The 18,218-nt window shown below is 39.0% G+C and overlaps 1 protein-coding gene across 1 annotated transcript in view; it reads left to right on the plus strand.

Annotated features, from left to right (window-relative positions):
• The window catches only part of LMNTD1 (lamin tail domain containing 1), a 54,814-nt gene extending 44,603 nt beyond the window's left edge, over positions 1-10,211 (plus strand). The window contains exons 8-9 of the mRNA XM_082635260.1: positions 4,470-4,533; positions 9,291-10,211. Of these exons, the coding sequence (XP_082491386.1) occupies positions 4,470-4,533; positions 9,291-9,311 (85 nt within the window). The 3' untranslated portion in view covers positions 9,312-10,211. The remainder of the gene's footprint in view (positions 1-4,469; positions 4,534-9,290) is intronic.
• Positions 10,212-18,218: the final 8,007 nt, after the last annotated feature.

The raw sequence follows: 18,218 nt of genomic DNA on the forward strand, positions 1-18,218 counted from the left end.
CATAGATAACAGTGTACAGGAATGGAACAGTTAAAATCTCATCAGTGTAAGCTCTATAGTAAGATCACATTTATGGAATTTTACTTTAGTTACACTGTGGGTCTGACTCATTGCATTTCAATAGATCCAGCCTATCTGTTCTGGGATCAAAGTAGTTTTTTCCCATAAGAATATACTCCCAGGGCTTTCCTGGTGGTGCAGTGGTTGAGAGTCCGCTTGCCGATGCAGAGGACACGGGTTCGTGCCCCGGTCCGGGAATATCCCACATGCCGCGGAGCAATGAAGCCCGTGCACCACAACTACTGAGCCTGCGCTCTGGAGCCCGTGAGCCACGGCTGCTGAGCCCCCGTACCACAACTACTGAAGCCTGCGCACCTAGAGCCCGTGCTCTGTAACAAGAGAAGCCACCGCAATGAGAAGCCCACGCACCACAACGAAGAGTAGCCCCTGCTCGCCGCAACTAGAGAAAAGCCCTCACGTAGCAATGAAGACCCAACCCAGCCAAAAATAAATAAATTAAAAAAATAAAAATAAAAAAAGAATATTCTTCCAATCCATGACGGTAACAAAGCAAAACATACAAGTTTGAAAAAATTTTCTTTATACATCCTTCATATTAGTATCTGTTCTGTTTATTCGTGCTTAGACATGTATTGCATTGTTTACATTTACCAGATTAAGAATTTAGAACGTCGAATGTCACTTCTATGACTGGCCAGATTTTCAGTTAATATATATGTGTGTATGTATGTATGTGTATATATATATATATATATATATATATACACACACACACACACATATATATATATACACATATATATATACACATATGGCAGTACTAGTCAACAATATAACTAGAAATTGTATGAATTGATAAATAGAAATTTTAAAACAAAATACCTGACTATCCTGTGGAATATAGAAGGCCAATTACTTGGACCTCTTACAATCACACTGAATAGAAAATAATTACTTGTAGGAACACTACAAAATGCCAAGGGTTTCATTTCATTTTTTATTATCAAATAATAATATCAAAAAAGTAGGAATTCTTTTATAAAGGAAAATCATATTAAATCATGTATTTAAAAGTTATGGTTTTTCTCTTCTGTTGCTTGATTTCAGAAAATTCCGATTGCACTATCACAATACTTCTGTAGGAGTTTCTTTTTTAAAAAAATAGACAAGTGAGAACCATTTATATGTCTCTTCTTAGAGCTGAAATAAAGGTTTCTTTAATGACCATATAAAGAGTTCCAAGATATTAGTCTTTATATATATATATATTTTTGTCATTGTTGTTGTTGTTATAACCTTAACTTTTTTGTTTAGTTTTCTTTTTTGGGTTTTTCTAACATCTTTATTGGAGTATAATTGCTTTACAGTGGTGTGCTAGTTTCTGCTTTATAACAAAGTGAATCAGTTATACATATACATATGTTCCCATCTCTCTTCCCTCTTGCGTCTCCCTCCCTCCCACCCTCCCTATTCTAGGTGGTCACAAAGCACCGGGCTGATCTCCCTGTGCTATGTGGCTGCTTCCCACTAGCTATCTATTTTACGTTTGGTAGTCTATATATGTCCATGCCACTCTCTCACTTTGTCACAGCTTACCCTTCCCCCTCCCCATATCCTCAAGTCCATTCTCTAGTAGGTCTGTGTCTTTATTCCCGTCTTAACCCTAGGTTCTTCATGACCTTTTTTTTTTCTTAGATTCCATATATATGTGCTAGCATACGATATTTGTTTTTCTCTTTCTGACTTAACTTCACTCTGTATGACAGACTCTAGGTCCATCCACCTCACTACAAATATCTCAATTTCGTTTCTTTTTATGGCTGAGTAATATTCCATTGTATATATGTGCCACATCTTCTTTATCCATTCATCTGATGATGGACAATTAGGTTGCTTCCATGTCCTGGCTATTGTAAATAGAGCTGCAATGAACATTTTGGTACATGACTCTTTTTGAATTATGGTTTCCTCAGGGTATATGCCCAGTAGTGGGATTGCTGGGTCATATGGTAGTTCTATTTTTAGGTTTTAGGGAACCTCCATACTGTTCTCCATAGTGGCTGTATCAATTTACATTCCCACCAACAGTGCAAGAGTGTTCCCTTTTCTCCACACCCTCTCCAGCATTTATTGTTTCTAGATTTTTTGATGATGGCCATTCTGATCGGTGTGAGATGATATCTCATTGTAGTTTTGATTTGCATTTCTCTAATGATTAATGATGTTGAGTATTCTTTCATGTGTTTGTTGGCAATCTGTAGATCTTCTTTGGAGAAATGTCCATTTAGGTCTTCTGCCCATTTTTGGATTGGGTTGTTTGTTTTTTTGATATTGAGCTGCATGAGCTGCTTGTAAATCTTGGAGATTAATCCTTTGTCAGTTGCTTCATTTGCAAATATTTTCTCCCATTCTGAGGGTTGTCTTTTGGTCTTATTTATGGTTTCCTTTGCTGTGCAAAAGCTTTTAAGTTTCATTTGGTCTCATTTGTTTATTTTTGGTTTTATTTCCATTTCTCTAGGAGGTGGGTCAAAAAGGATCTTGCTGTGATTTATATCATAGAGTGTTCTGCCTATGTTTTCCTCTAAGAGTTTGATAGTGTCTGGCCTTACATTTAGGTCTTTAATCCATTTTGAGTTTATTTTTGTGTATGGTGTCAGGGAGTGTTCTAATTTCATACTTTTACATGTAGCTGTCCAGTTTTCCCAGCACCACTTATTGAAGAGGCTGTCTTTTCTCCATTGTATATTCTTGCCACCTTTATCAAAGATAAGGTGACCATATGTGCGTGAGTTTATCTCTGGGCTTTCTATCCTGTTCCATTGACAAGATATTAGTCTTAATGACAGAATGATTGTGTAACTTCATGACTAGGTCTTTTATTTCAAAACATTTCAACATTACAAAACAAAAGTATTTTAAAGGTATGAAAGATTATAATCTCATTTATGGAAATATGTCATTAATGATCCATTTCTTCACACAAGTAAAAAAAATACTATTTTAGGAAGTCAAAGTATTCAGATTAAAGTTACTAAGTGTTAAATATTTGAGGCTCAAATAATCCCAAATAATTACCATCACCTCTGAAATGGAAACAAACACCACTACCAGTGATAATCCCATCATTAAACTTACAGAAATTATAGACGGGAATTTTCTATAAGTGTTTTTAGCTCTAAAATACAGTACTTTGCTGAAGAACTCGTTTTCAGGTTGCAATTCAAAACTTTCATCCTCAGGCTAGTCAGTCTGGAAGGACACACATAAAATATTTAATCAGTTTCAGGCCAACAAATTGCTCCAGAAGATGAGAAGTGATGACCAGATTGTTCTATCTAAACCACTGCCTATGTAAGGAAAATATCTTAGAAGCCTGTTTATATTCCAGGTCCATAACTCACTATTCAGAAATTTTACCCTGTGATGTGCCAAGCAGCATCCTGATTCATTGGATTTAGAACCCTATTAGTGGCTGAGGGAAACACTGTGTTAACTAGAAACACCCTACACTTTTGTTACTCTTCCTTGCCAATCACATTTTCACATCCAGCTTCTGGATATTGTTTCTTTGTAAGCAAATACTAGCAATTTTACTTGATAGTTCTTCTTCTGAGCTCACAGAGAAAATTGGGTAGAACTGAAGAGCTTTCCTGTAGTGGTTTTTTCCAGAGGAGCTCATTGTTGTCTGTACCTAGAATATTATTTTTCTTTCCTTTCATATTTTACAAGAATAAAATAACATCTCATCACTGGGTTGGAAGTAATTTGTACTTGTGGTCATCCATCCAGCACTATTTCAGTGTGATACATTTTTTTTTAATGTAGGAATTCTATTTCAACAAAGTGACTTTCAATCCCTGCCTAAATATATGGAAGTTAGGGAAGCCACCACTCTACCCTGGTGGTGAATCAGTCACCTCATTCATCACCAGAGTAGAGCCGCCTAAATTGGCCGGCTAGGCGGTGTCTGCTTCTGTCCACACATCTCCTTGTATATCCCTCTTGATGAAGCCTTATTCCTGTACCTCCCTTCACTAGCTACTTCATCATTGCGGCTGCTGGAATTGTAGAAAGCATTTGAGGAATTTTACAGGCTGGTAAAATTATTCTGCGACTTCAGTTTTAAAAAATATATCTTCCAGATATTTCTTCTCTCAAAGTTTTAATTAATTATATCTTGAAATTTATGTTTCCTTTTAACATGACTCATTGAAAACTTGGACTTAATCATCAAATAATACTTTTCAAGTGGTATTTAAACCATTTAGTTCAAGTTACCATTATATACTATCCTTAAACCTTAGATTTCTTCTTCAAATGAAAGATAATCCTTTTGTTGTTAGTTTATTCCATGGTTTGTTTTAATGCAAAAAATCAATGCTTGGCATATAGGACTGGATCCTGCCCATCGCCCTAACCACCTCCCACCCTCCTTTTTGGGTTTGCAGAGATCAAGGAAAAACAGGACGTCTGAGTTACAAAAGCAATAGGCAGTCAATTCAACTTTTAAAGGTAAGTATATAAAGATATTGCAAATTTGCCTTCTTTGCAGAAAACTAATGACTAAAATAATTTGTAGATACATCTTTAAGAGCCATCAGAACATGGATTGTTCTCATATATCCTGTAGTGATTAGTTTTCTGTTAAATATTTATGTTGCTTTTGGAACCATCAGTTTTTGTCGTCTCTGGTGTATGATAAACTTTTTAAGAATGGGAAACAAAGAAGTATCACATCTTCACTTTTTGCCCTATATCCTCATCCTATCCTTGTTGATGGACAAGTAAGAGTGACTGAAATCCAGAGTCACTTCAAATACTAAAAAATCAATTTTACAACTATACCAGTGCATTTTAATTCCTATGAGCAACAGATTATTAATAGCATAACAGAAGTTATTCTGGTTAAAGAGACTGCAGAAGCTCTCTAGTTGTGTGTCTTTTAAATGGTGAGGAAAGGGAAGATTAAGAACTCTGGCCTCTGCTACTCAGTTGATAGATGACTTTGCATCATTTAATCAGTCACTTCTTACATTGCCTCATCTTTTTCATGCTGACATCAACATCTAAGTAATTCAGGAAGATTTCAATGGCTTTCTGTTTTGTAAGTGGTTGTGTTTAACTCTTCCCCAAAGTGCTGATGACAAGGTGATTTTTGGTCAAGGAATCCTTTTGGTCAGTGTTCTTCTCTAGTTGACATCCTTTGTTGCCCTAGTCCATGACTAACCTACTTATATGTCTTCTTGCTCTTTTCTTTTCTAAGCTTTAGATTCACTCCTTGATTTAAGAATAAAGTAACAGCCACCTGATCCCCAACTTGTTAGTATTCTAAACTCTGCTGGCAGAAGTGACTTTACTTCTCTACATAACCTGCTGGCCTTGCATGGTCCCACTAGCTACCCATGTCTGTGTACCAACCTTTCCAGTTTTCTCTGATTGCTCAGCTGTTCAATTTCTTTCAGCTTGTCTCTTCCTAGGTTTTTCCTAATCAACATCTATTTTTCTAAAGGTTACCTACTTTTTTACAAGCCCACTCTCTCCATTTCTACAGCCTTATTATCCTTGAGCTTCCAAACTCTTAAACATGTGATGGCTACCTCTTCCTATTCTTCTGAGAACCTTTCTTCTCAGACACTTCTCGTAGAACATTGGGACTGTAAAGGGGTTTATTACGGCTACTTCATTTTAGAGCAAAAGAAACAGAAGTCTGTAGAGACAAGTTACCAAAATTCACCTAGTAATCAACCACAGGGCCAAAATTAAACTAAAGATTTTTTAATTGCAAAAAGCTGAAGAGGGCTTCCCTGGTGGTGCAGTGGTTGAGAGTCCGCCTGCCGATGCAGGGGACACGGGTTCGTGCCCCGCTCCAGAAAGATCCCACATGCCACGGAGCGGCTGGGCCCGTGAGCCCTGGCCGCTGAGCCTGCGCGTCCGGAGCCTGTGCTCCGCAACGGGAGAGGCCACAACAGTGAGAGGCCCGCGTACCGCAAAAAAAAAAAAAAAAAAAAAAAAAAAAAAGCTGAAGAATCCAGCCTTGGCCTCCATTGATATAATCTCTGCTCCCAGAAGTCTTAGAGTTTTATCTGTACCTAGGTCCATTTCTTCCAGTTGGCATAGCCCTGAGCAGCATGTTGTTGAAATGCAAAGGATGGGATCTGAAATCTGCCATAGACATTAGCAACCAGCCCTTCTACAATTCAATTACCCTTCACTTTTGTAGCCAGAAGGGAATTATACTGAATACTGAATGTGCAGTTGAGTTTTATTATACACATAAACTAGGATTTTTTGTTGTTGTTGGTTTGGGTTGGAAAAAAATGTTCTGAATCCTCTCATAGGATATTGAATAACATAATTTTGGCAAAAGTTTTTAGCCTCTGTTGGTCTTCCTCAGTCATTATTCTGCTTAACTACCATGGTCACAGATTTGTTCACTGAAACTCTCTGTGGGAGATTCTTTGGTAGTTCTGATTTTTTTTTTTTTATCCACTCTGTTTTGAAAATTTCTAGGTTCCTTGGATGCCTTACTTTTGTCTTCTCAGAGCCTCCATCCCCATCTGGTGACATCTTTAGGATGGACCATCAGTGTGCTCTCAGAATATTTCTGAGGTCTTTACTAGGAGCAAAGTTTTACTTCATTTGTCAGTGAATAATTTCTGTATTACAGTCAGCTCCTGAGTCTGGTATATCTGTTCATGAAAAACTGTTCAGAGACAAAGTCATCAGTCAGTTCTCAATGATATTCACGACCATTCCTTGGTGACTTGTATTGTTACACATTTGTACAGGATTTCACGGTTTTCACATTATCTAGTTTGAACCTATGAGGTAAGTAGGGCTGATATTATCTCCCTTTTATGGCTGAAGAAACTTCAGCTCAGTGAGATTCAGTGACTTTCCTAAAGTCACTTAGATAGTGACTGGCAAAGTGAAGACTAGAATCTTAGCCTAATGCCAACACTCTTCCACATCACTCTGCTAATCAAGTATTAAGATTGTCTTGATTGGGACTTCCCTGGTGGTGCAGTGGTTAAGAATCCGCCTGCCAATGTAGGGCACATGTGTTCGAGCCCTGGTCCGGGAAGATCCCACATGCCGCGGAGCAACTAAGCCTGTGCGCCACAACTACTGAGCCTGCGCTCTAGAGCCCACTTGCCACAACTACTGAAGCCCGCGCGCCTAGAGCCCGTGCTCCACAACAAGACAATCCACCTCAATAAGAAGCTCACACAATGAAGAGTAGCCCCCACTCGCCGCAACTGAAGAAAGCCCGCGTGCAGCAATGAAGACCCAATGCAACCAAAAATAAATAAATAAATAAATAAAGATTGTCTTGAGCTACAAAAAAGGAGTTGGCTATCATGAGAATCTTAAGACTTCTCCATACACCAAAAAAGATTCAAGTCCTATTTCCAAAATTGCTGTTAAGAATGTCAATTATTGGTACAAACACAGAAAATCAAAGTTCAATCTCTAGATTCTTTAACTGCTAATCACATGTCTATGCTACAATTGAATAACTCCATGCCATTGCACTTGGAGTCACAGCTCTCAAACGCTCTCTTTGCTTAGTTCTTTGTGAGGAATGTGTGAGAGTTCTGCTGTCTGACTAATGGGCAGTGCAGATGGGTAATGCCACAGAATGCTGCAGAAACAGAACTTTCCACAGGTTAGAGTAGAGAACTCTAGCAAGGCCACATCATGTCCCACCTGCCACATGAACTCTCAGATTGCTAGGAGACATGAGCAATCTAGGATACAGAATAAAGAGGGAAGAAGGATCAGGGGCAGAAGTGGGACTTGTTACATATCACCAGCACCGTCTTCAAGAGGACGCAGTTGATTAGGACCTGGGAAGACAGCACCAAAATTGCAAGCATGGGATATTGAGTTCACAATTGGCAAAAGTTCTTACACTTACGAGATACTCTCGTGTATTGTATTAGGACTCCTAATAAAGTACCAGTGATAGCATCCTTCCATGAACTGATATGTGTTCACACAATACTTATTGTTCTGAATGGACCAAATTGGACAACTCAAACATGGGGTGTTCTTCTAGCCTTTCACTGAAACTTCCTTAGGACCCTGACAAGAACCTTCCATAATAATTTCTCATCCTGGGGACAGTTTTTATGAGTGAGTATTTAACTCATAAATAGTGAGTTTTAAGAGTCAGTATTTAACAGCATAGAAAGGAGGACTAATATTTAATACTTTTTAATATGAAACCTTGCTAAAGGAGTTTTGAAAGTGTAATGATTAAATTTTCTGATGTCAGTGTTTTCTATCTGTATTTTGTTATATATTCCTTCCATATATGTACTAATAGCTTTCTCCTCTCTGCCCTCAAATTGGTCTATTTCCAAAATTCTTCAGTCAGTTGAAATTTCATGAATAGTTGTTTCCTATAACTTCTTTCCTTCAAAGTCTGTCAGCTACCCTGTTCTCTGTCTTCCCAGCCTCACCTTACTGTGCCATGGCTAGGTTGTACGGGAGGAATAAAAAGACCTGCAATCTAGACTTTTCACCATGCTGGGTCAGAAGTATTCCATAGTTTAAAGGAAACTACATGCCCATGCAGATGTCTCCAGCTCCATTTCCACAGAGGACGGTAGAACATAAACATCTCAGGCTGAGGAGTCTCCTGCTAAGTCTCCTAGAGGAGACTCAAGCAATTGCAAACAGAGAAACAAAACTTTCTCTTCTTTATTACATTTGTGTGCATGTTACCTGATATATTTTAAATCTGGGGCACATCTTAGATATTCAATGGCAAAGATAATTAGGTACTACTTAAGTACCACCAAGAAGGAAATGAAGGGTGTGAACATTTAGAAACAAGTCATTAAGCTGGTTGTCTCAGAATCATTTTGATCTTCGTATTTAAGACCAGAAGTAAATAGTATCCATGACCAGTTAGTGAAATAGCTACACTGCTTAGGAGTCAAAAAATCCTGCACATCACAAATCAGCACAAGAACTGTAACCTGAACAAGCACACAAGTTACAGAGTTGAGTTAGAAGGAGAGCAAAATGAATAATCCTTTCACCCTGGCAAAAGGTGAGGCATCAGCGAATAATTTCCTCCCTCCTGTTATTGTCCCCCATCCATGAGTATGATCTAGATCTGCTATTTCCTGGTCTTAATTTAAGATTAATGAGAAGGAAAGACTAATCATCTCTACTTTATATTGCTATGACAATTTCAACATACTTACAGTTTGTACTATATTTCATCATGCATTGCTATTTTATCTTTTGTTCAGGACAATAATATCCAAGTCTAGAGAACAACACAAGGATGCCTGACATGACGCAGCCTGCCTTCCACACAGGAGAGGAAGCCAGCAGCAAGCGAGAACACAGTTTCCTTTAGAAAAGATAATTCCTCAGGATTTTCCTGTAACCATTTCTTAAAGCAGGAGAGTTTGTGGACAAGTTAAAACATTTGTTTTCTAGGCTGTTATGAAGAAAAACATTGGTCAAAAGCAAAACCATCACTGTTTTCATTTTATGCACATGAAGTTTCCTAGTCACTAATTTCAGTCTTTTATACCCTGCCCAGCTGTTAGGTCGACAACTTCTGCCATTTCTGCAGATGCATTTTCCAAAAGCACATGTTTCAGGAATTCTGAATCTTGTGGTCTGATCCTCTACACTTGGAATCTGTCTCCCAAAAGCATGCGTTAATCTGGCTTCCTAATGGCTGGAAGTAATAGATGAAGTTTCTATGGGGTAACTAGTTGGGAGTTTTTAAACCTGCCTACATGCAACTCAAATTCAGCCAAAATAATCTCTTCCACCTCGTGATACTAGGTACAAAATCCCACAGATAGGAAATGCCAAGAGTGTTTTAAGTAAATAATCTGATAGAGCTACTTTTTTTTTTACAATCTCACTTCTTAGTCTTTGGAGATCTTATTCTATATCCATCAAGAGTATAGAAGCTGAAAAACTAATGAACTTGCTCATTTTTAATGTTGTCCCTCTTTATAGGCAGAAGGTATGATTGCTTCAGTTTCTGAGAACAAATCCTGTCGATACCTGGTAGCCCAGCTTCATTTAATTTAATTTCTGTTTATTTATATAACATATGCAGGAAGATGGGGCATATACAGTCTTGGAAGGTGAGATGGAGCAAGCAAAGTGAGGACCTTCCCCCGATATACCCTGTTTAAAAAAATAAACGTAAAATAACCCAAAAAATGATCATTAGTGGTGATCATTGAGTTTTGTTTTATTATATCCAAATATCAAGGGCCAAAAATACTTTATTTTTAAAAAGTCATGTGCCAAGGAACTCAAACATATACGTATACCAATATTAATAGCAACATTATTCATAGGAGACAAAAGGTGCAAACAACCCAAGTGTCCATCCGCAGATGAATGGATTTTTAAAATATGGTATATACTCACAACAGAATGTTATTCATCCAGTAAAAAAATAAAATGCTAATATATGCTACAACATGGGTAAACCTTGAAAATATTATGCTAAGTGAAATAAGCCAGACACAAAAGGACAAATATCCGGATTCCATTTTTCTGAGGTACTTAGAATAGGCAAATTCATAGAAGTGGAAAGTACAATGGCTTTCACCAGGCGTCAGCAAGAGGAGAATGGGCAGTTGTTGTTCAAGGGGCACAGGACCTCTGTTCAGGATGATGAAAAAGTTCTGGAAATAGTGCACAATATTGTGAATGCACTTAAAAATAGTTAAAATGGTAAATAAACAAAACTCTAGTAAAATCAGATAAGTATTTCCAAGATGGAAGAAGAGCCATATGCCAGTCTAATGCATCTGAGAAGAGTTCTATTTCTTGACAAAATAATTTGTCATATGCTTTTTGGCTTGAGATAAAAAGGGTTCACATTTAACCCACGCATAATGATGAAGCACAAATATTTTCTAGTCACCAAGCCACACTGATTATTTCTTTAGTCTTTGGACACTTAGGAGTAGACTTCTACCTTTTCAGACAACTCTCAATAACACCTTATGCCACTTTGAACCATTATGTATGATCTTTGAGTCAAACGTTGGCTAAATTGTGTAGGCTCTTCTTTTTCATAGTTACCATAGAAACTGTGTAGTCACGGTATTTGAGGAGACAACAAGAGCATCCGAGAGTGTACAATCAAAGTTAACTTATTTCATGGTTCATAATCTCTTCCAGCTGCCTCCATTTGTGATTATCATGTTCAAGTTGGGAGTATAAATGTACAACCCAAAGGGCTCTGGGAACTAAAGCCAATAAGCGACCTCACCCGTGCAGGCATCCCTCCCAACCTCCTTCCCTCAAAGATTTGTGATAGAAACACATAAAAGAAATGGCATGTGAGCCTCAGGTGTTTCCAATTACTTCCCTCGAATGAGGAGAGGTTTCCTAATCCAAAACATATTTCAGCTCAAATAGTCTTCCTTATATTTGAAGATTGTGTAGCTTCAGAAGAATTTCATCTATGTATCTGATTCATTGACACTTCATCAATAACAATAGCCCCTCTGAGCTCTTCTGTAAGAACGCTTCCTCTCTGGGTGGTCAAAAATATGATGCATTTAAGTATTGTTTGTTTTTGTGAAGCAAACTCTCAGAAAGTGTATAACCAAAAATATGGTGCATTTAAGTATTGCTTGTTTTTGTGAAGCGAACTCTCAGAAAGTGTATAACCTTTTGCTCTTGCAAGAAAAAGAGAAATAAATGCTCAGTGCGGTAGATTTCTTATCAGTGACATCACCATGGAGTGTTCTAGCACAAGCCTCAACTATCTTCCTGCTCAAGGGCTATCAGTCTCTCTAGAACAGTATAGGAAGGGGAAGAATGACCTACCTCTGCTGGTAAAAGTCATTAACTACCTAAGTGGTAATACTCAGGCAAGACTATTCAGGGATTACAAAGAAAGAATGTGGGTTTGGAGCATTTTGTTTTCCTAAGTTTCTGAAGGAAAGGTATAAGATTGATCATTTAGGCTTCAGCAGCCTTAGACAGCAGTGAGCTTTATCTCATGGTCCCAGAAATTTGCTACTTCTTTGTTGCCTCTGCAATTTGGCAGCAGCACTCTGCTTATAATCATCTTACAGGAGTAGTGAGGGTTATTTCATAAAACATCCGAGTAATGATCATTGTTAAATAATATTCACTTGGTTCTGAAGAACCTAGGGGCAGGACAGGAATAAAGATGCAGATGTAGAGAATGGACTTGAGGACACGGGGAGGGGGAAGGGTAAGCTGGGACAAAGTGAGAGAGTGGCACTGACATATATACACTACCAAATGTAAAATAGCTAGCTAGTGGGAAGCGGCCGTATAGCACAGGGAGATCAGCTTGGTGCTTTGTGACCACCTAGAGGGTTGGTGGAATGGAGAGGGTGGGAGAGAGATACGGGAGGGAAGAGATATGGGGATGTATGTGTATGTATAGTTGATTCACCTTGTTGTAGGGCAGAAACTAACACACCATTGTGGGGCGGTTGTACTCCAATAAAGATGTTAAAAAAATAATAATAATATTCACTGTTTAGGGAAACAAATTCACCTAGAGATAGACGAACTACATGAATTACAATGAAAATAAACCCAAAACTTTACCTACCACTGAATACACCCCAAAATAGGTGAACATTTTAAGCTCTACCTCAGCACTTTTCCTCTGTCTCTCTCTCTCTCTCTCTCTCTCTATCTGTCTCTCTCTCTCTCTCTCACACACACACACACGCACACTTTATTATTTTGGCATGAAATAGTGAAAGAAATTGTGAAAGGATAAACACTGTTCATATGTTGAAGTATTTTTGGTTAATTGCCAAAGAGCTTTGTAGAGGAATCCAAATTTTCAGATCAGTATCAGGGCTAGAGTTCTTTTCGGGGATAAACTCCTACCCTTGGCACTTAATGCCAAGGCCAAGTAGAGGAGGCTTTAGAATCTAGCCATCTGAGTAAGTTTTAAAATGCATGGTAGCGATACAACTTTGTGCTCAGATAATATAAATGGTTACCACTCAATTATCTATGTTTACAAAAATACTGACTTGAAATATATCTATATAGACATATCCATAGCATAGCCATATTCTTTGGAATACATTACAAGACAAAACAGATGCAATAGAAATTTTATTTTTAGAGGAGTTTTATTTTTCCTAATATTTTATTTTTCTTAGGCTAAAAACAGTTTCAGCATGTTGAATACCATGAAATTTTATATAAGCCTGTTGCTTATATTTTACCACAGCATGAGAAATGTAAAACTTTTGGAATCGTTTGAAAACAGTATTGTCTGTTCTAAATAGGTTGTGTTTGTGTCTGTACTGTGGTCTTGAGAAAGAGGGGAAAAGGTTCTCTAAGTAAGAGGCCAACAGGATTGCCAGGCAGCCAAATTCTGCCTTAATATCCACAGATTGCAAAGGTGACTAATAATATTACCTTCTGCCTGAATTATACATTACATTTATATTAGTCAACCAATAATAACTTGAGGTCTAGAAGGAGGAACCTTGTACCATGAGCAGAAGTACCATAGGAACTGCTTTCCAAGCTTGTGTCTCATACTTCCTGCTCTGTTGAAAACAGGGGGACCACAAGGGACTCGGGGACTGGGGTGGGATGGGGAAGACATCCATTCCCAAGATGGTTCATTCACATGGCAGGAAAATTGGTGCTGACTGCTCTCCACAAGGCAGCTTGGGCTTCCTCACACAAGTTACTTAGGTTCCAAGAGTGAGTGTCCTAAGAAACATAAGTGGAAGCTACCAATTTCTCAAGATCTGGATGCAGAAAATGACACAGCATCCTTCTGCCATGTTCTGTTAGTCAAGCAGTTATAGAGCCCATACTCAAGGGGAGGGGGCATAGACACCACTTCTCTATAGGAGGCCTTATTTTAAAACAACCATTATGAACATTCGCCAGGATAGATCATATCTTGGGTCGCAAATCAAGCCTTGGTAAATTTAAGAAAATTGAAATCGTATCAAGTATCTTTTCCGACCACAACGCCTGTATGCAGAAAACTATGAGACACTGATGAAAGAAATTAAAGATGATACAAACAGATGGAGAGATATACCATTTCTTGGATTGGAAGAATCAACACACAGGGAGATCAGCTCGGTGCTTTGTGACCACCTAGGAGGGTGGGGTAGGGAGGGTGGGAGGGAGACGCAAGAGGGAGGAGATATGGGAATGTATGTATACATATAGCTGATTCACTTTGTTATACAGCAGAAACTAACACACCATTGTAAAGCAATTATACTCCAATAAAGATGTTAAAAAAAAACTATGTATAAATCACCAAGAAAAAAAAATACTTCTTTTTAACTTGATCTTTCCCTTTTAATCTTAACTGAGCATGTCTGCCCCAATCTTGGAAAATTAAGACATCCCCAATTCACCATCATTCAGCTGGTGAATCCTGATGTTTCAAAGAATCCCAACAAAACAGGCAAGAAACTGTGACCTTACCTTTATTGGGGGTATATTGTCAGCTTACCTGAAACAAGGGATATCTGAAATATTGCCCTGAAGCAATAATTGGCTCTAGAGATTATAAATTTCCTCTTAATTTCTAGAACCACCTTTCAGGAACCCCTTAACCTTTCCCTCTCTTCCTTAAATCACTAAAATCTACGTGGATTAGCTGGAGACATGTCTTGAAGGGCTTGTAGTTGTCTGTTGAGTTTGTATTTTGCAAACTTATTTTTCCCTGTCATGCATTCTTAATCACTAATTTTTTGGAGCATCTATTATATGCTAAGCAGTGGAATTTTTCAAAATATAATTTGTGCTTTTATGGGAGTCATAGACCAGTGGAAAAGATACTTGTAATAAAATAAAGAATCAAAGAAGCACTACAATAAAGCTAAATATAAAATCTTGTGTGTTCCTTGGAGAATGAAGAATACCAGATAGGTGCCATGGAGCTGATTTTAAGAATCAAGTGAAGATGGTTCGAGCAAATGGAGAAAAGGAAGCTGATCACACACAGAAAATAAATGGAAGCCTCTGGGTGGCTCTGAAAAATGGTCATTCATATTGGTGTGCATTTAGAAGATGGAATAAAAGAAGGAACAAGGAAATGAGGCAAGAAAAGTAGAGTGAACCAAATCATGAGCTTTGTGTTCTGGGGCCAAGTGTTTGAACTTGCTCCCATATGTTATAGAAGGGAAATAGCAATTCCAGATTCTCCGTTGGAATCTGGCAGTACATTGGACGGTGACATATAGAGATCGAATTTATCCCACTATAATACAGCAGTTATTTTTCTAAGAAACCTCAACTTTTCCAAATTTGCTTTTTATAAGACTGGCTTTAAAAAAAAAAAAAAACTTTTCAATGAGAAAAAAACAAATATGGAGTAGAGCATTTCTAGCTATACACGTACATTATAAAACCTAAAAATTGGGCTTCCCTGGTGGCGCAGTGGTTGAGAGTCTGCCTGCCGAGGCAGGGGACACGGGTTCGTGCCCCAGTCCAGGAAGATCCCACATGCTGCGGAGCAGCTGGGCCTGTGAGCCATGGCCGCTGAGCCTGCGCGTCCGGAGCCTGTGCTCCACAACGGGAGAGGCCACAACAGTGAGAGGCCCGCGTACCGCAAAAAAAAAAAAAAAAAAAAATCTAAAAATCATTAAGCAAATATGGTGGTTGATTACACTGAGCTTTGGCTTGAGTAAAGGTCTGTCTCTGTGGTCAGCATGGGCCTCTTAAAATGCTTCTCACCTTCATCACCTACTGTTAGAACAAAGTATACAAATACTCAGAGAAGGCAGCCATGGCCTGTGTAACAGTTCCCCCCGACCCTGCCCAAAAATTCAGTGTTAAGGCAATATCAACCTGTACAATGTAATTCATGTTCCCTAGCTAATAAATGGCATATTGTCAATATTCATTATGAAAATATGCTATTGGGAAATTGTTCAAGGAGCGGTCTCAGAAAGTGAGGAAGGTATCTTATTAAGGGAAAGGATGGGAGGTATGAACCTAAATTGAAAAGTTGGCTTGAGCTATTCTAAACCTATGTTTTATAAAATTTTCAGGTAAAAACTTCACGGGGGATAGGGAGATATTTTAATTTTAAAGACTTTTGAAAAATGTCCTAATAAGATTGACCAATATGCTTTTCTAAAGCTGTCCTATTAGTTTTGCCAAAGTGAAAATCTACGAAGTGAAAATTAAACACATTACAGTTCAAGATCCCACGATGGCTCTTACTCCCCTATAGTTTGAAATCTCAAGTGAAATCTAAGGTGTGTTAAGTCTTCTAGTTGATTTCTGGTTACATGATGTCTCTCCCTTCTATATTTTTGTGCACATTACTGCTTCAATTAACACCTTATATTTGTGTAAATTGTCAACTCCCTAAATGTTCTCAAGGACTCATTATCCTTCTCGCAACATGTGAAACCCCCATCTCTCCAATATCTCTGGGGATTGTTGATCGTTTAGGGAGTTAAGTCACTGATGACCTCCTGCTGAATTCAACATGGGCTATTCTTGTCTTGCCTTCTGCTGTCCTTTCCCACAGGCTGAACACAACCATCAGGCTGGACATGACCAGAATCCTCCACACCCCAAAGTGCTTCCTACACAAGGCTGTATGTGTCCAGGACACATTGCCTCGGGGCAATAGAGAGGATTTGTGTCATTTAGCCTACAGCATAGCAAGTAACCTAGAATTGAATGTCTAACATCTCTGTTCTGAAGTCTTTTGAGCATTCCCATATAAGACTGCACCCAATTGCAAAGTGTGGGTTTTTTCCCCACACCAAGCAATTCTCAGACACCAACTGGGTGTCCAACAATTTAACTCAATTCTGACACTGTCTTCCTGGAGATAACATCAGATCGCACAGGTTAAGGGCTCGGTCCTATACGATGCCCTCTCTCACCACTACTTCAGATGCCCATCCCAAGTCCAGGTTGTCACCTGTGCTCCTGACAAACCGGCTATAGATTAGAGGTTCCAATGACCCCCTCCTTGGGTAGATTAATCTGCCAGAGTGGCTCACAGAACTCGGAGAAACATTTTACTTACTAGATGATTGGTTTATTATAAAAGGACATAACACAGGACCGGCCAGATGAAAGAGATGCATAGGGCAAGGTATGGGGAAGGGGCTAGGAGCTTCCATGACCTCCCCCAGAGCACACCACTCTCCTCGAATCTCCATGCGTTCACCAACCAGAAATTCTCCAAACCCCATCCTTCTGGCGTTTTATGGAGGCTTCACTACAGAAGCATGATTGATTAAATTATTGGCTGATGGTGATTAATTCAGCCTGTCTTCCCTCCTTGGAAGTCAGGGGGGTGAAACTGAAAGGTCCAACCCTATAATCACATGGTTGGTTCCCCTGGCAACCAGCCCACTCGGTTTCCAAAAGTCACTTATTAACATGACAAAAGACACCTTTGCTCTCATCACAGGAAATTCCAAGGGTTTGGGGAACTCTGTGCCGGGAACGGAAGACCAAATATATATTTCTTATTGTAAATCACAATATCACACCATCTCCCGGAACTTCTCAAGGACATTCCACCTATGAAGGCATATCGCTCCATCAACCTTCCTTCTTAGCCCCATTTCCTTAGCTTCCTAGTCCATTTCTAACTCTCCACCCACCCACCACGTCCACAGATGACTTCCCTCTTACTTCTCTTATGGAAAGTCACTTTTTCCAGCTTTTTTTTTTTGTTAAATAAAGCCAGTCATCTTCCAAAAGCAACACTGATTTCAAGTATATTAAGTAATGGCTTCTGCACACTACATGACACCCACTGGTCCATTCTCTAATCAGCATTTGATTTTACCAGTATAAAATGCTGAAACGTTATTAGGTTGTGTTCCCTAACAGTTTCATCTGGTAATTTTTTATTTTTATTTTTATTTTTTTTGCGGTACGCGGGCCTCTCACTGTTGTGGCCTCTCCCGTTGCGGAACACAGGCTCCGGATGCGCAGGCTCAGCAGCCATGGCTCACGGGCCCAGCCGCTCTGCGGCATGTGGGATCTTCCCGGACCGGGGCACGAACCCGTGTCGCCTGCATTGGCAGGCGGACTCTCAACCACTGCGCCGCCAGGGAATCCAGAAAGAAGAGGAAAATACAGTTACCTACCTGGTAGCAGCCACTGAACTGGATACTTTAAGCTCTCATTTCATCGTCAGGCAACATCAGCCCCCGACACCAGCAGTC

This window comes from Mesoplodon mirus (assembly GCF_964341445.2).
Source record: "Mesoplodon mirus genome assembly, chromosome: 11".
In the NCBI taxonomy this organism is placed as follows: domain Eukaryota; kingdom Metazoa; phylum Chordata; class Mammalia; order Artiodactyla; family Ziphiidae; genus Mesoplodon; species Mesoplodon mirus.